Consider the following 18919-nt stretch of genomic DNA (forward strand, 5'->3'; position numbering starts at 1 on the left):
GTACTGTATATATACGAGACTTAAGGAATAAATCCTCTCAATATTTTTTAATTAAAAGAATAAAATATAATTTCTAATTTTTGAATTTTTTTATGTTCTTTTTGTCTTATTTATAAAATTAATAATAAAAAATTATATTTTTTTCTCTCAAGTAAAAAAAAAAAAAATTGGGACATTCCTTGAAACTTACACTATTTCCATGAGAAGGATTTGTTTTCTGTATGTCTGTATGATTACCACGGTTGAATACAGTCGTCAAATCCACTTCCTATTCCTTAGAAATTAAGATTAATATTAAGGGGAAAAAACAGCATAAAAAAATGAAAAACTTATAAAAAAAAATATGGATTATCATAAACAATTACTTGCTAGTACTTCATCTCAATCGATTGTCATTGTTATTGGATAATTAACGTAGAATCTTTCCAATCATTTAGCCTATTGGTACTGTTGCATTAGAAGATCAAAACACAGAATCAGCCAAATTATAGTCTGCTGATTCTGATTCTGACAGTGAGTGCGGTAGCCATCAAATTTTCGGCCAAGGGAAACACAGCTTGGTGTAATCTTTTTTACTGAGATGTAAATTGAAATTGGTGGTTGCTGTTAATTCTTCTTGCTAGTGGAATGTGAATTTGGCACTAACTTTTTAGGGCATAGGAAATAATAAATACTGTAAATGTTGGCACGAACTCTTTTAAGTTTTAACCCCCTAGAAACAAACTTCTCACATGGGGGTACCCTATGCATAGCATTATTATTGTAATGGAAAAATTGGTGGTCCTGTCCAACAATAAATGCATTCGGTGCCTTAGCTATGGATAATTACTGCCATCAACATGTCTACTTGCTTGCTGGATTTACCTAAAAAAGGATAAGAATTCTCCTTCGGAATCTTTGTATAAGATTTCAGTGATCAGAGGCAATTTTGGAAGTTAGCACAGAACAAAATCATCTTGGATACCCTTTATGCTTCAATAGTTCAATCTAGAACACTTTTTTTTCCTTTCTTTCTCTCCATACAAAGATGCAAATTTGCTTAAATAACTGACCCCCTCTACTATATAGAATGCAGCATATTTGACTTCTTTTCAAAGAAACATGGTACAGTTTAAGTGAAAGATATACACAGAAGTTATAATATTATACATGCCATTAAACAAAAACTTCACAGAATCAATAATAAATCATTCCCAAAGTCATATATAAGTTCTAAAAAACCAAAAAACTCTTGAATATTTCATCATGACAACGACGTTGTATATTATGTTACATATGATATCAAAATTAAACTTGTTTATCAATTATCATATTCTCCTTAACTTGAAAGTTGAAATTGATAAATAGATATACCTGCTAAATTCAGAAGACTACAAAGGAAGAATAAAACATATGCAATGGAACTAGAATTTTCAAAAGGATTGAAGCAGAGCTTTTTTCTACATCACCATTGTTAGGCACATAAGTGTATGGATTTGGAGGTTTAAAATTGTAAGGTGGTGGTGGAGGAGTGCAACACTGAACACCAGAAGTTGGAGGGCATTTATTTAGTGGCGGCGGTGGCGGCAGTAACGGCGGAGGTGGTGCACCATAAGAAGGATAACCAAGAAGTGGTGGTGGTGGAATTTGACATGGATATTCACATTTGGAACAATTCACACATGTTGGTGATGATGGTAAGATATTATTATTATTATTATTATTATTATTATTATTATTATCCCCTAATAAAGGATCACCATAAGCTTTAAAATTAAAATTGGAGAATGGTAACCAAAGGGCTATAACTAGAAAAAATTTTGTTGGAAAAGTTCTATTTTCCATTGACTTGATATATATTAGAGAAAAATATTTGAAGAAAGAAATAAATGATACAGAGAATGAACGAAAAGAAAGGGAAAATAGAAGGAGGGAGAAGATTGTGATTGTGATTGTGATTGTGATTGCAAGTATTATCAATGTTTGTGGGAGATTTATAGAAAAATTTTCAAGATACAAGAAGTTGTTTAATATAGTGCCGCATGGCAGAACATATGTCATGATGATATTCAAGTAGCAAATTAAACAAAAATCTTCACCGTTTTGCATCACTCTATCAACTCTAAAATTAAAATTTTAAAATCTAAATTTTAGATGCTAAATCCTAAATCTTAAGTTATAATAAATAAAGAATTAAGATTTATATAATTAACAAAGAGTATAATACTCCTTACTTAATAAAAAACATTTAAAAAAGAACCTTCCATCTCTACAGACAAATTATTAAAACAAAAATGTTACACGATCAAATTTTTTATGGACGGTATGTATTTAAAAATAATGAGTTCTACTAACTAATTTAATCCAACAACCACCATATATCTTATAAAATAAATTCTGAGGTCGTGTAATATCACTCAATCTTAAAATGTTCAACCTTGTGTTTCTACTTTGATCATCATCAATTTTTATTCTTGGAGTAATTATTAAGTAGTAGGATGTTTATATTAAGAGGGTAAATCATATCTCATTTTCTTGAAAGAGTTATTGTCTTTTTAGCTATGTGGTAGCGAATCTTTAGAATTTTTCATCATCAATACAGTAATTCCTCCACTAAAAATCGATGTAGTTTATGGAGTAGTACGGATACTTATCTAATTTATTGTGTTTATGTATCGGATATATTTTGAACACGATATTTATTGATATTCGTCTAACATGCATGTCTTTTATATTCAATTATATCTTAATAAAAAATAAAAAAAAATTTCTCAAGAGACATACTTAAATATCATCATGTGTCAATATGTCTAATTTTATTCTTAATATATATTCTTGAAATGAGTTTAAAAACAGTATATATTCTTAATTATTAAAATAAAAAATATTTTAAATATTTTATATATTTAAAAAATTAATTTATATTTTAATATTAATAAAATATCAAAATATCATTATAATTTATCTAAAAAATATTTTATATTTTATATATATACCGTGTCATCGTGTTCTATAAAAATTTTAAATTTGTGTGTCCGTATTCTTACATCGTAGAGTTTCTCACAATATTGCTCACAATTCAAAAAATCTATAGAAAGAGCACACTATAAAATTAATGATTATTCAAAATAAAATTATTACATCAATCCTAGATAACAAAATTTCTGCTCAAAATCTTGTTAACGAAGATTCAAAAGCATATAAGTTCTGCAAGAAATTTATTTAACATAATATAACAGATACAAAAAATTTTTGTTATGTTTTTTTATTTCATCAATACTAACTAGATAACCATAATTTCTGCAAGAAATCTATTTAACATGTAAGAAATGAGCAAGAGAGGCTTAAGAAGACTTGTCCAATTCATTGCTATTCATATATAAATAGTTCAATTGATCCTCAAAATATGATGAGACTGGCCTTGGGGAGAATCCAGTATAGAACTTTTCTTCAACATTTGCCAAACATAATTCAACTACGTACTTGAAGGGTTCATGCTTCTGAGTAAGTGGTTGAACTGCGAATTCCTCGAACGGCATCCACTTCGCAAGGGAAGGCATAAACAAAAGGAAGGTATAGTCATACCAAGGAGATCGAATGCATGAACAAAAAAGATTGAAAAATGTGGATTGTCATGATTCATGAGGACAGCATTGTTCATAGTAATATCTTGTTAAATTCCTTTGGAATGCATGGTATAAACTCATGATTTGATTAACCAATAATAATGGATCTTGATTTTGTAGCTTAAACATGAGAAAGCTAAGGAACATAAGGAAATCCTCCATCACATGTATATAGATTCTATTACTACACACATATTATTGTAAAACAGTTCCAACAAACTCATTCTTCAAATACATGAAGGAACATTTGCATTAATTAGAGAACCATGTTGGTTTATGTGCTAACAAATGTTTGGACAACTTTATCGTGTTGATAACACAAGACATCAATATATAGATAGCTATAGCCATATAGAGATGTGTTTGTGGTTAGTGACAAAAATATAAGATAGGGTAATTCGGTCAAAACATCCTATAGTACGAAAGATTGGAGAAAAAGTTGCACTTAAAGGATGTTATTTAAGCAGATTAACTTTTACCGTAAACGAAAATTGAATTAGATATAGCCAAAATTTTAATCCGATCCAGATTAAATTTATTGGATTAAATCATATTTAATATTCACAATTTTTATTTTTAGATTTTGCAGATCAGATCGAATCAAATATATTCACAAAATATAAAAATATTTTTAAAAATTTCTTTTTATTAAAAAATATTAATAAAATTTATTTTTTTATTTTATTAAATATGTTTACTTTTAAAACAATATTAAACATAATTTTTTTAAATAATAAAAATAATACAACATGTATGATAGTTATTAGTTGAAATAAAATATAAAAAATATTTACTTATTTATCTTTTTATTTTTGCGGATATGCAGATATGTGGATACCTGCACAAAATTCGCAATCCGATTCTATTAGTGTGCGGATAAAATTCGATCCAACAGCCTTGTGGATCAGATACATATCCGCAATTTTTTTATCAGATTCAGACAAACACCGCGGATAAGCGGATCGAACCCAATTCATGAACACTCCTAGACATGTATCTAACTTGATACAATAATCTGTAGCAGATTTTAGTACGGTTTAAACTCACGATATTAAAATTGTATGGAAATAACTCACCCTTGTTCTAGGATTCACTTCTAACAAAAATATAAGATGGTTTGTATCTAATTTTCTAAAAAATAGATACACAAAGAATATATCTTTTAATCTTTCTTTATCTTATCTCTGCCATCTAGTGAATGGTTCACAAGTCTATTTTATTGTATAAACAATTTGTAAGTTGTCTTAATGGATGATTAGTTAAGATTTCATGAGTGGTAAATAAGCAGGAGTATGAACATAACTAGGTTGATATTTCTCCTTCTATCATCTCATACTCATAGTATGAGTTGCTGAAAAGTTAGGTTGGGAGAACAAAATAGACAGAAGAATGATGTGAAATCGTGAAACAAAAGTACCTGAGCTGCTTCAATTTCCAATTCTTGCTTTTTGATCTCAACAGAAAGAGGGCGCAACATGCAAAGAAATGACAAATCTGATTTCCCAAAGAATGAATTCTGCACTTCCCTAAAAATAGAAAAAACAGGACTGTTTCACCAACGATATATCAAGATTAAATTCCATACAAAAGTTAGAAGATTCACACCTGAATGCTAGTATTTCTACAAATTCTGTATCAACCTGAACAAATATAAAACAGTTGTTATGAACTTATGATCAATAAAAAAAAACTGGTCACATTTACTCAGATACTCACTCCTGTCTCTTCTTTTACTTCTCTAATAGCTGCTGCAAAAACCTCCTCACCCTGCAGGTACAAAACCATGTTACAATAACTTCCAGTAGCCAATAACCATGCTGCAAAAATCTCCTGTACTGCATACCGCGTCGACAACTCCAGTAGGTAACTTCCAGTATCCAATTCCATGGAATCTACCTCTTTTTTCCTGTACTACAAGAACCTACAACCCCAAAGAAGGGGAAAAAGTTGCACTGATCAGAATGTTGGCATGAAGCAGGTTAGTTATTTGTATGAAAAAACATACAAGATAGTAAGACCCATTTGGTGACTGTACTAGAATAGAAATATCAATTCATTTGCAATGTTTGGTTTGATACAAGAAAATAACTAGAACTCGCATGCCATGTGAAGTTAATGAAGACAGCTGCATCCGAATTTTTACTGGTGTAATAAAAAACTCTTTGTGACTGTGAATTTGACAATCACCTCTTTGTTTTGATTTAAGACTATAGCAGCAACGGCAACACGGTGGGAAGCATTTATAGGGATTGTGCAGCCTGTTTGGGGAATCCAATAAACTAGCATTAGATAGCTTGGCTCAGCATGGTGGTACCAGAACCCCTCCTGCCACCAACAAAATACATTTAATATCTATGCAATTATATGTTCTGAAAAATGAAACAATATATATATATATATATATATATATATATATATATATATGTATATATAAGCAATTAGTGTTTAAAAGAATTTTACTCAATTATATACTTCGCAGTTACCTTCACTGCAGTTTCCACAAGGTTAACAAGATTGATAGGTAACTTTATCCAAACACCATGTTTTCCCTGCAAAGCTTATTGAAGTTAATAAAAGGCGGAATATTTGAGAAATATTAAGAAGTCTTTAGAATTTATTATCCGTGGCTATCACTCAATTCTTTTAATTTAGTTTTTTTAATTTAGTAATTCAATAATATATTTTCTCATATTTTTAAATATTAATAATTAATTAATGATAAAAATAATAAATTTTAATAATATTCTAATATTTCTCTGTAGCAGGATCATAAGTTTCGTTTTAATTGTGTGGCTGACATAAGTTTATATGCAAAAAAAAAGGGTTAACGCGCAAGTTTCTCTTTCCTCTAAGTCTTGGGTTGAATCTCATTGTACACCAAAATAAAAGTAACGATGATAACAATTTGACATTTTGATTTTTTTTTTTTTTTAAAGAAAAGGATACTATATCACAGACATCATTATAGAGCTGTGTATGTGCAGCATAATAAATAATAAATAATTAGTATTACCTTAAGGTTCCAATGTAGAAGTGAAGACCTAAGCAATGTAGCAAAATGTTGTGGGTCCATAGGCTCATTCAAGTCAACAATAACTCCTCCATGGGCATCATCAATGGCAGGAAGAATTTTGGGATGTTCAAATCCATTTTCACACAATCTCTCCCCTAATTTTGGTGCTGGAATAGTTGAGACAGACATGGAGCTTTGTACTATACTGCTGCATCCAAGTAAGTCAAATATTCAACAATTTGACTCCAGTCTATTTCACTTCATATGTCACAAAAGGTTATTAAACGTTGAAAAGTCAAAAAGGAGTTTCAAGAAATTCAGCAATTATACAAAGATTTAACTGTTTGTGTCAGTAAATAATTCACAGACACATCAATTTTTTATCTTGAAATTAATTTCCTCTTTCACTACGGCAATATTAAAGTAACAACAAATAAAATAAGGTTTCAATTCAAGATCTGACATAGGGGGCTCCTCCAACAAATTAAAGCTTGTTAGGCAAACTTTTTGGTATAATTAATTACATTCTTTTTTAATTTGTTCATGGATCACTGTCTTTTAAAATTGAATAAATTACTATTTGTATCCAAAAAAGATACAGATGCGGACAAATATAACCATATAAAAATAAAACGACAATTATAACCACGAAAGATGGTTTCTGTGTGTCAAGAGTACCTGAACATTGGTTACACAATTAATCCGTTAAGCTATCTTCTATAGGTACAATTATTGTTTTATTCTTATATGGATATATTTGTCAGCGTCTACAAATAATAATTTATTCTTTAAAGTTTTAGCATACAGAATAAAAAATTATTATTATTATTATTATTATTATTATTATTATATAACTCTAAATATAATAGATTTTTTTACAAAGACTATTGTTAGTAAATTGTGAAATAATTAACACAGTAAAAAATTAAAAATCTCATAAAATAAGGATAAAATTATAAAAAAAAAGAGACAATATTAAAATTTTAAAATGAAAATTATTGTTGAACAAAATTTCAATTTAAAAAAATAACTATTTACAAACAAGAGAAAATACAAATGAATCTTTCTATACTGAGGCAAGATTGTAAATCCCAAAATAATGCATGCAGCAGCATATATAAATAACTTATCATCCAAGCCATGTGAACTTGTGATGTAAAATACTTGGTCACTACACTTATCTACCAATAACGAATTACTACCAGCATGCATTTTAAAAATTAAAAAATTAATACTAGAATAACAAATAGAAGATTACCTTGCTAAGGAGAAAGGAGGAAAAAATGGGTGAGAGAGAAAAATGAGGACTGATTATTGTAAACCTAAATGAATGAATTAGAATTCCTCTTATGAGAGGTAGCTAGAAAGATACATAATATATAAGAGGTAGTAGTGGAAGCTCAAAGTTATAAGTGGCTAGTATAGTGGACGAGGCCTTAATTGGATTGGTTTATATACCAAAAATTTTGAAGTTGGAGTGCGTGGTGACGTATGGTTCCACTCCAATTTTGCTATAATTTGCAGTATGAACAAGTTTACCAAACTTGTGGGACAAGGTAGGCTTTGAATCACTTCTTAAATTAGAAGCATTTCTTACTCTAAGTTTGACGCTAACTACTTTATCATCAGAAGATATCTATCATTTCATCATTTGTGGTTCAAACCATCTTTGTATGTATTTTATATACTTGGTATCTTATAATTTTTTTATCATGCTATAAATAAAATTATTGATCTATTGCAGATTTAATTATTTTTATAATTGATTACATAATTAAAATATGTAAATAAATAAATATGTATATAATATAAATATATATAGTACGCTAATTTTAGCGGATATGAAATATTTTTTATAATTTAATTATTTAGGGTTGAATTCAAATTTGATATTTTATATATATAACATGTAAAAAACGTTGATGTTGTTTGGTTGTGATGGCTAATGATGTAAGAGGTTAAAGGAGTTGGTACAATGTGGGAAATGGAGAAGAGGCTATAAAAATTAAAAATGAAGACAAGCGAAGAAGGTTTCTGAAATCGTCATTTATGGTTAATTGGTTATAGAATTATAGGCTTTGTATTAGTGGTGTGCTTCAAGTATTGTATTATAGGCTTTATATTAGTGGTTCTAGCTTATAGAAAATACTGGCTGAAATTGATTATTAAAATAGTTGATTTCCCTATGTTTTCTTTAATTTTAATGGGATTTATAGATTGTAGCCAAATTACGGGTGAATTGACTTTAGCATTACAGTATCACACTAATGTATAATAATAATTGCACGTAGTATTTCATATATAATCTAGATAAAATATATAAATTGAAGATAACAAATTAAACCAAGAAGTTAATAAATTTAGATTTTTTAAAATAAAAAAATTAATAAAATAATAAAATAAATAATTATTTATTATTAATTTTATAATTTATATAAAATGTATTTCTATTATCTTAATTTAATAATAACTAATTTTTTATTTTATCAACAACGTTTTATTTTAAAAGTTTGATCTGAAGTTGACGGTAGAACAAGCAGACATGAGAAGTGAGAAGGGATGTTGTTGGAGATGGCGCCACCGAGAGGTCAACGAAATAACGGAGTGGCAATTAAAGGGATCAAGGTGGGATCAGGTAGTATGCCACCACAAGTCAACAAAATGAGTGCAAAAAAGATTTTAGACTTGCGAGTACTTATGTCACTGCTCACTAGCTATACGTGACACAAGTTAAAAATCACTCAATTATTTATGATCAAACATTTAAATTAATTCCCAAAAAAAATTATATTAGTTATGCTAGTCCAACAAATATTTATTTTTTTACAAAAATTATTTTCGTCAAAAAAATTAATTTCTTTATCATTTTCAGTTAAAAATTTTTATTTGCGATGTTGGATAAATAAACTCTTAACAAAAGTTATTATAAAATAATTAGGTTTTAAAATAATATTAATATAAGATAAATGGTTCCCTTCAAAATAACAAAAGAATTAGTGTGTCCAACGAAAAATAATTTTGAAATTTTTTTATAAATATAAAATTTATTAAAATTATAATATTTAAGTTAAATTTTTTTAAAAATTAATTTGGATGTATATTCGTTATTTAAAGAATGCAATAACTTACACGATTCACTATAGTAATAATTGGATTTTTATTTTAATAAATAAATTAATTATAATAATTACTGAAATAAATAATTTAAAAAATTATTACTGAAATAAATACAAGGCAACAATGGCCAGTAACAACGTGTACATAGTTACGTATGTTTATCCCAATTGTCATATAAGAAATAACGACAATAGAATGATTTTTTAGTATGACAATTCAATACTGTTGCAGACTCAGCGTGTAAGTATGTTGTCAGAGTTGAAAAGTTTGATATTGAACAATCTTGGTGGTACAGAAACAAGGGATGTCAGAAGGATGGGGGTATAGGTTGCTGGCACCCATGGGTAATGGAGTTTTTGATTTTGACTATTTTGACTTCTAAGGGCCAAGCATGTGCGGATCATGTTCGACATCCATGAGAGAATCATGGCGGAATAAGTGATGAAGCTTTCCGCCGAGGTTGGAGATGTCGGTCGTAGTAGTTTTTTACACTCAACCTACGTAGAAGACGGCCGACCTCTCGCACCACCACCAATTCATGTCGCCATTCCAGTCGAAGAGGTGGAGGACGGTGACGAAGAGTCAGAAGAAGAATACATGGGGGATAGTGCCAACAGTGATTCTTTTGATGGGGGCGAGTAAGAGGAGTTTATACCGGAGACACCCACTGAGACTGCGGCGCGCCATGTCTTGCCTTCACCCCACCCAATTTTGGTGTTATCGACAGTATCAAGTCACTATCACAGTCTAGATCTGGATGCCATGCATGATAGTACTCTATATTCCAACACGGGGGAAGAGGATTACAACCTAAACGGTGGGGTAAAGTTTTGGGTCGGCCACATGTTCAAATACCGAGATGCAGTGTTGCAGGATGTGAAGAACTACAGTATTCGCAGGTCTGCTGAGTACCGGGTGATCGAGTCGGACCGATTAAAGTATCATGTACAATGCCATCAAGCTGGGAATGGGTGTCAATGGAGTCTCCATGATACCCTTCGACAGAACCTTGGATACTGGTGAGTTCAAATTTAATTGAGTTTTTGAGTACTTCTGTGCAATATATTTAGTAGTTTTGAAATATGGTTGAGCCAATGCTTTATTGCGTTAGGGAGGTCCGGAGGGTTGGTGGAACGCACAGTTGTTTAGCACTCACCATGTTCCAGGGCCATCAACAATTGGATAGCAGTCTCATATGCAAGGTCATACTACCGTTGATACAGTCCAACCCCTCCGTCAGCATCCCAGTCCTGTAAGGTGCAGTTCGAGCGAGCTATCACTTTAAACACTCCTACAGAAAGGTGTGGATGACGAAGTAAAAGGCAATTACACAGATCTACGAGGATTGGGAGGAGTCATACAACAAGGTGCCAAAACTGCTTCAGGCACAACAGAGCTATTTTCCTGGCACCATCTGTGAGCTACGGGCCAGACCATACTACGATGGACACCTTCTGGTCCGCGACTATAGCATGCTCGACAAAGTATTTTGGGCTTTTCCATCTTGTGTTGAGACTTTCAAGCATTGCAAGCCATTTGTTTCCGTCGATGGCACACATCTGTATGGCAGATACGGTAGAGTGTTGCTTATTGCGGTGGCACAAGACGGCAACAGCAACATCCTGTCTATTGCTTTTGCCATTGTCGAGTCCGAGAGTATCGAGTCATGGTCGTTCTTCCTTACTAATCTGAGACGTCATGTCACCCCACAAGACGGCCAACTGGTTATCTCCAATAGATCGCAGGCCATCAAGGCCGCCCTCAGTGCCGATGACAGACTGACAGTGGTTGGCATCCCCAGAGAGCGTTCCATGCTTACTGTATCAGACACATGGCGACGAACTTCATGACTCGTTTTAAGTCAGCCGAGGGCAAGAGGTACCTTATAAACGCTGCTTACGGTCCAAGTAAGGCTGGGTATGAGTGGTACATAGATGCCTTGAGAGGAGTTTCACCGGTGATGGCAGACTGGGCTGGTCGTTTCAACAAAGAGATTTGGCTGCAACATTGCGACAGTGGGAGGCGGTTTGGTCATATGACGATATATCTGTCAGAATGCATCAATGTTGCTGGATGGACCTGCATCATGCCAATCTGGTGGTGATGTGTTCCAAACTGCCTAATGCTGAGATCCTCTGGAACCAGATGCTGGACGCGGTGCGTGGGTCGGGGTGGAGGAGGTGGAAGAGGCGGACCAGGAGGTGAAACCTCTCTGTCTGATGGGATGTCTCCGTAATCTTCCTGGTAGTCGAACTCCGCCTCCTCGTCGGACTCTGTGTCCAGCCACATCCGACGAGGCCTAACCATCTCCTTCCTAATCGGCTCGCCAGGTCTACACTCTCTAGCGCCTTTGTCCCTCTTAGCAGGTCGCCGGGTATCCGTCCTAACCTCCGCCGCACGCCTACGCTGGTCCGGCACGCCCAAGGGAAGGTGGAGATCGTCTCTCGGCTGGCTGGCAGTGGGCTGTACGTCGGGGGGTAACTCAGCGAGTCTCGAGTCCTCCAGAACCTCCTAGCCTAACAGATGCCTAACACGGCAAGCCTCACGCCACTAAACATAGTACTCCCGGGTCAGCCTGCTGTCAAATGTATGCTGTATGGAGATCCTGCGACCAAGATCAAAATGCTTACGCCAGCCTTCGTACCAATCAGAATGTCGATCAGGCCACCAAACATCTTCACCCCGACCAGAGGATGTGAGGAACTTATAAGAAAAAACAATAAGTACATAATATGATGTGGTTGACAGACACACATGTGATGGTTTTAACACAACTGAAATCTAAACTCAAGTAAGCAAAGATAAATAAGACATCACATATACCTGTCAAGGTTCACTGGAGGGTCAGGGACCTGCTGCTCTCCATTGAACTGCCTCTTCATCCAGTTGACCTGGTGAAACTGCACAATATTAAAGCAGACAATGGAGACGACTGACATCTATGTCCTCCACTCCTCTTCCTCGAAGAACCAAGGAGGGCACAAAACCTACAGAACAGGGTCGTCGTATGGTCTCCATACAAAACTGAAAGAACCGTAACAGAGCTAATAGTCAGGACGACAAAAATAAGGCAACATAAATTACTAAAATGAAAACGTGGTGGTCGTAAACATGGTACTAACCTCATCGAATCGTAAACTGGTCGATCAATAGACGCCATCGCAAGACCCTGACCTCATGCTGATCTCTGCTCTACTGCTGCAATCCAACCAACCTGACACCAACTAAAAGAATAAAAGCAGTTCGTTATGCAACAGGTCATAGGAAGTTACAAATTGATAACTAAATACATAAATAAATATTTGTTACCTCGCAACCATAGGATACTGGTAGATCCGTTTATTTGCTAGACACCACCGAGAAAATCTCTGGTAGATTTAGGACATCACCAACAGAGTGCAGCCGGCGATGTCCGTGACGCCTCGGTATGCCGCCAAACACAGTGACTGGTACGTCTAGGTAAGCACGGCTGAGCCCCAAGACAACGCCCGACACCACCCGAAGTCCTCCAGGAGTGGGAGCCAACGCAAGTAGACCAAGTTGTTCGACTTGTCCGTCATCAAATATCTTCCGATCAGTAACATAATATAGCACTTGACATATTGTCGGAGAGTTTCTCAATCATCTATAGGAAACATCTGTCGAACACGGTCCCACAGCTAAACAAGTTTCAGTGTGAACGACTCCTTTTTGTCACATGCATATAATATGTTTTGCAGCGTGTTATATATATGTGATTTGCTAGAAAATAACTTAATTATTAATATATTATAATAATTTTTTAAACCACACTATTAGAGATATAATCATTAGTATTATCTTCTCTTATCAGTTTAAATTTTTAGGATGAGTAGTTTCATGACATGGTATCAGAGCTCTATATCCGAAAGGTCAAGAGTTCGATCCTTGATGAACCCCAAAAAAATGAAAAAGATAACAAATCAAGCAAACTCAAAAGAGAGACCCTTACTTAAGGGAGAATATTAGAAATATAACTTATAGTGTTACCTTCTCCTATCAACTTAAATTTTTGGGATAAGTGATTTCATGACACACACAAATAATATAATTTAATAGAACAATATATATCATAAATAAAAAGAACAATGATCAAATTTTATAGTGTTTAGCAAATAAAAAACTAACAGCGAATTATATTTAATATTCCAAAAAAAAATAAACCAACTAAATTAAAATTAAAGAGTTTAAAATAGCCTATAATAAGAATAGCTAGCTAATAGTGCTTTATATAAATTATATGAAAAATTTTTTATCATCACAAATTCCATCATTCAAAATATAGTCATTTTTATAGGTATAACAATTCTATTATTTTTACCGTCTTCTTTAACTAATTTTTTTATTTTGATATTAGATGTCACAGATCGCTCTATTTCTTTTTTAATGTTGTGTTTTACACAAGATACAGCTATTTTTTGGAACCTAAAAAATTTCTAAGTCACTGAAATTTTTTATTAACTACGAAAATATTCATTTAAAATAAATATTTATAAGTATGATGTTTAATTCAAAATAGTATATGAGAAACCAACTAAAAGAGTCAAATTTATTAATATATCTAAAAGTATTAATCGCGTCTAAAAATATTAATTTATATTTTTGATGTATTAAACGTGTCACCAAAACTTATCAAATTAGAATTATTCTCCAAATACGTGACGTTAAAAAAAAAAACAAAAATACATTGTCCGATGATATGCGCTAAAATTGAATATTTTGCTAGAATTTAAATTCTACATTTCTACTTACCGATTCATTCTTGTATTTTTTTTTTTTTGAATGTCAAAATTAATTTCTCATCTTGCGACATCCTACTCACATGATATGTGCATGATTGATAAGAATTAATATTTTGAACTTTGATATTCACTTTAAAAAGCATGTGTTTGTCTCTAAATACATATATATCTTCAGAAAAAGTATTTGCACTCAACTCCTACAACAAAATAGAACATTTATATTAATCATTACAGTAATATAAAATATAATATTTGACTATTCTTAAATTTAATTTAAATACAAACCTTTTCAAATATAGAACACACATTTTATTACAGCTTTTTTTCGAAAAACTCTTAGCCTCATGCTCAAACACTATGAAAGAGACAACATCAATCTCATTAACAACTGTAAGGTATATTTTGTACCTACATAAATGCATACGTAAGTTAAAAAAAATTCAATAATACGCCGAATTAGTGAATACATTTGAGGTGATATTTGATGGATGTGGTGCATTATAAATGATTGTAATAAAAGATAATTGCACTGTAACATTAGATAAAAAAATAAAATTAAGTAAAAATAATCATTAAATTATCAAAAGAATAATAATAAAATAACTATATAAAAAAATATTATAAAAAATTATAACTTATACCTTAAAAAAAATTAATTTCGATAAAAATAAAAAATATATCCTTATTCTATGAAATAGTAAAAAAAAAATAATAAATTAAAAAATGTTTTGGTTCTCAAATTTAGACTCATAAACTATAAAAAAAATATTATATATAACCATTAGTAACACAAAATTAATTATAAGAATTAATTATTAATTATTAATATTAATATCAATTTATCACTATTAATATTTGTATTATATTTGTAGCAATTAGAATTATAAATTATGTTTAATTTTTTATTATTGATCAATATCAATTTATCATTATTAACATTAGTATCATATATATTTATGGCACTTAAAATTATTATGGAGATATCAGTATCAATTTGTCATTATTAACGTATATATCATATTTATGATAATTAGAATAATAAATTTATATTTAATTATATATATATATATATATATATATATATATCAATTTGCTATTAATTATCTTTGATTCAAAATTATATTGTAAAAATTGAAAATTAGAATTAGTGATAATTAATATAATTAAAATAATTAAAAATATTAATAATTAATAATTAGTATGATTATACATTAAATATCAGTTTTATATAATTATAAAAAGATATTTTTTAAATTAAATTAAAAAAAAAAGAGAGACATACTAAAAAAAAGAGAGATATACTAATATGTTTTTTTTTAAATTAAATTGGGCCGCCAAAGCCCATAGTCTCTTTGTTAAGCAAGCCTCCAACAACCAAAAAATAATAAGGAAGAAGCGGAAGAAGAAGCCTCCAACGGCTACTTCCATATAAAACGACTCAACGCAACAAACCATCATATTCATATTTCTTCTTCGATTTAACGTCTCTCTCAGTTCTCACTCTCTCTGTGATCTTCAAGCTCTCACTCAGCCTCGTTCTCTAAACTTCTCAACCGCCGCACTATTTACTCTTTCTCTCTTCTCTCTCTGTTTGTTTTCGTTCTTGGTTTCTTTGTATTCACTTTATTTTTTCTGCTTTTTCTTTTCTAGGGTCTTCGTTCTTTCATCATCGTCATCATCGCATCATCGTCATCATCATCTCCTCCTTTTCTTTCCGGCCATGGATGCCGGAACCTGGAGTTCTTCTATGAAGACAAAATCTCGATGCCCTCTCCAAGATCGCCGTTTCATCCACAGGAAAGCTTCTCAAGAAAACGTAATCGCTCTTTCGCTTTACAATTTCGCATTCTATTTTCTTGATTTTACTAGAATAAAAACTAGGGTTTTCTTGTTTAATTTCGGGTTTTCTATTTTCCTAATGCAAGAATTCTTCAACAGTTGGACAGGTTCATCCCAAACAGGTCAGCCATGGATTTCAGTTATGCGCACTACATGCTAACGGAGGGAAAGAAAGAGAAAGAAAACCCGATGGCAAGCTCGCCGGCACGACAAGCCTACCAGAAGCAACTGGCGGAGGCTTTCAACATGAACCGCACAAGAATCTTGGAATTCAAGAACAAGCCCCCTGCCCCTGTTGAACGAATCCCTAAGAATTTCCTCTCCCCACCACCTCCTCAATCAAAATCCTCCAAGCCCAAGCGTTACATCCCTCAGGTAACTATACATTTTTGGATTCATATCATATGCATTCTTTCAAGAGTGATGTTTTGAATTGTGTTCTAACCGTTTGTGAAAATGATTCTTAGAGTTCTGAGAGGACATTGGATGCTCCTGATATACTTGATGATTTCTACTTGAATCTGTTGGACTGGGGTAGCAGCAATGTCCTCAGCATTGCTCTAGGAAGCACAGTTTATCTTTGGAATGCCTCCGATAGTTCCACTTTGGAACTCGTGACAGTTGATGATGATGAGGGTCCTGTAACGAGTGTTAGCTGGGCTCCTGATGGAAGACATTTAGCCATTGGTTTGAACAATTCCCATGTACAGCTTTGGGATTCTACTGCTTGTAGGCTGGTAAGTATCATAATCAAACTGAAAATTTTTGCTTTTTAGTCATGTGGCAATTCTGATAATGGTTTTTTTGGGTTTATTATATGGTGAATGCAGTTGAGAACACTGAGGGGTGTACACCAATCAAGAGTGGGTTCACTAGCTTGGAACAATCATATCCTCACAACAGGAGGCATGGATGGTAAAATCGTGAACAATGATGTTAGGGTGAGGTCTCATATTGTTGACACCTACAGGGGGCATCATCAGGAGTTGTGTGGTCTCAAGTGGTCTCCCTCGGGACAACAATTGGCAAGTGGGGGCAACGATAATCTGGTTCATATATGGGACAGGTCCATGGCGTCATCCAATTCACCGACGCGATGGCTTCACAGGCTTGACGAGCACAGGGCTGCGGTGAAGGCACTGGCTTGGTGTCCATTCCAGGCAAACCTGCTAGCCTCTGGTGGAGGTGGGGCTGATCAATGCATTAAGTTCTGGAACACACACACCGGTGCTTGCTTGAATACTGTTAACGCAGGCTCTCAGGTGTGTGCTCTGTTGTGGAGTAAGAACGAGCGTGAGTTGCTTAGCTCGCACGGTTTCTCACAGAACCAGCTCATCGTTTGGAAATACCCTTCTATGGTGAAGATGGCTGAACTCACTGGACACACGTCAAGGGTGCTTTACATGACTCAGAGTCCTGATGGGTGTACTGTGGCCTCTGCAGCAGGGGACGAGACTCTGCGGTTTTGGAATGTCTTTGGAACTCCAGAAGCATCTAAGCCAGCACCAAAAGCAACAAACACACCTCCCTTCGCTCAGTTCTATTTTATCCGATGATATTGTTGTATAGGGGATTCTGTAAGTCCCAGGGACGGATCCAATTTTTTGGAAACCAAAGTAGTAGTAGTAGTAATAGTACCGTATGTATAGAAATAATAAATGATCGAAAAATAAAGTAAATTTTGATATAAAAAATTTAAAAAATAATAAATTATTCAAAAATAAAATTAAAAATTTCATCGGTTATTTAACTTTTTTTTTTAGTGTCAAAACAAGCAAGAAAAAAAAAAACAAACCAAAACACCTATCCTAGATCATCAAGGATGAATTGTTGGAGGTCATTACAAGGCGCAGACCAAGACATGCGTAGGGTTGATTCTAGCTCCATATCTCGTAGTCAATCCACGATTCTGTTGGTTTTTTGAGCTATCCATTCAAATTGTACAAATCAAGGTCTTGACAAAAGTTTTTGAATCTTGTTAAGAATATCACAATATCTCTCAAACCACAATTTCAAGTTAAAATCTCCTCCAACGGCAAAAAGCTCACGTCTAATAATAAGTCAAGGGAGAGAGCTAACAATAAGCGAAAGGTGAGAGCTACCAGAATAACCTAAAACCAACAAACATTTGAATCTCTAATGACACGTCCAATTCCAGCCAAACTCAAATTAAAAAATAAAATTACAATTAACTTTAAAACTATTACATGTTGGAAGTATCCAACACAGTCGACTCTTGAAGGTGCTAAAAGGATCACTTCTTTTTTCATGCATTATTAAGTCATTAGTGGTTATAAGCCTTAGAACAACCACCTTATAATCAGACTATTTATTTTCACTGTTAAAAATATCATTATACTTATGTTTTCACATCCACCAAAGTCTCGGCCTACCAGCCATGACCTTCCGAAACCAACTCTCAAGAGTGGTACCTTCAACTGGTCAATAAACAAAGGATCCAATATTTATCAAATGACTTTAGGTTTCACACAATTTCTAAGACAATGCTCTATTATTTTCTGATCCTCGTGACATTTTGTGGATAAGTCCGATCTAGATAAATAACGTTTGATACGAAAAGCTTC

The 18919-nt window shown here is 32.8% G+C and overlaps 2 protein-coding genes across 5 annotated transcripts; one reads left to right on the forward strand and one right to left on the reverse strand.

The window, feature by feature from the left end:
• Window positions 1-3066: 3066 nt before the first annotated feature.
• Window positions 3067-8044, reverse strand: LOC112791085 (nudix hydrolase 10). 4 transcript variants are annotated; one of them, XM_072235864.1, is made up of 9 exons: window positions 7877-8044; window positions 6619-6826; window positions 6089-6154; window positions 5793-5930; window positions 5449-5526; window positions 5322-5372; window positions 5211-5245; window positions 5023-5131; window positions 3067-3521 (listed from the first exon to the last, which is right to left on the reverse strand). In XM_072235864.1, exons 2-9 carry the CDS (start codon window positions 6805-6807, stop codon window positions 3324-3326), a joined length of 864 nt encoding a protein of 287 aa, XP_072091965.1. In that variant the 5' UTR covers window positions 6808-6826; window positions 7877-8044; the 3' UTR covers window positions 3067-3323. The 4 variants fall into 4 exon arrangements, with proteins under 4 accessions (XP_072091965.1, XP_025689576.1, XP_072091988.1 ...); XM_025833791.3 differs by having other exon boundaries at window positions 6619-6823; window positions 7877-8041; XM_072235887.1 differs by having other exon boundaries at window positions 5023-5121; window positions 6619-6823; window positions 7877-8024.
• Window positions 8045-15948: 7904 nt separating this feature from the next.
• LOC112791093 (cell division cycle 20.2, cofactor of APC complex) lies at window positions 15949-18079 on the forward strand. Its single transcript, XM_025833802.3, has 4 exons — window positions 15949-16311; window positions 16434-16709; window positions 16802-17071; window positions 17165-18079. Exons 1-4 carry the CDS (start codon window positions 16216-16218, stop codon window positions 17888-17890), a joined length of 1368 nt encoding a protein of 455 aa, XP_025689587.1. The 5' UTR covers window positions 15949-16215; the 3' UTR covers window positions 17891-18079.
• Window positions 18080-18919: the final 840 nt, after the last annotated feature.

The sequence above is a fragment of the Arachis hypogaea genome, chromosome 1 (assembly GCF_003086295.3).
Source record: "Arachis hypogaea cultivar Tifrunner chromosome 1, arahy.Tifrunner.gnm2.J5K5, whole genome shotgun sequence".
In the NCBI taxonomy this organism is placed as follows: domain Eukaryota; kingdom Viridiplantae; phylum Streptophyta; class Magnoliopsida; order Fabales; family Fabaceae; genus Arachis; species Arachis hypogaea.

What these genes read in the sequence shown, in the direction of transcription:
- LOC112791085 (XM_072235864.1), bottom strand. Translation starts at nt 6,807, where the DNA reads ATGTCTGTCTCAACTATTCCAGCACCAAAATTAGGGGAGAGATTGTGT. An exon ending in TTGTGGAAACTGCAGTGAAG is followed by an intron (nt 5,931 to 6,088) that starts GTAACTGCGAAG and finishes TGTTGGTGGCAG; the next exon opens with GAGGGGTTCTGGTACCACCA. An exon ending in TCTTAAATCAAAACAAAGAG is followed by an intron (nt 5,527 to 5,792) that starts GTGATTGTCAAA and finishes TTGGGGTTGTAG; the next exon opens with GTTCTTGTAGTACAGGAAAA.
- LOC112791093 (XM_025833802.3), top strand. Translation starts at nt 16,216, where the DNA reads ATGGATGCCGGAACCTGGAGTTCTTCTATGAAGACAAAATCTCGATGC. An exon ending in GGAAAGCTTCTCAAGAAAAC is followed by an intron (nt 16,312 to 16,433) that starts GTAATCGCTCTT and finishes ATTCTTCAACAG; the next exon opens with TTGGACAGGTTCATCCCAAA. An exon ending in CCAAGCGTTACATCCCTCAG is followed by an intron (nt 16,710 to 16,801) that starts GTAACTATACAT and finishes AATGATTCTTAG; the next exon opens with AGTTCTGAGAGGACATTGGA.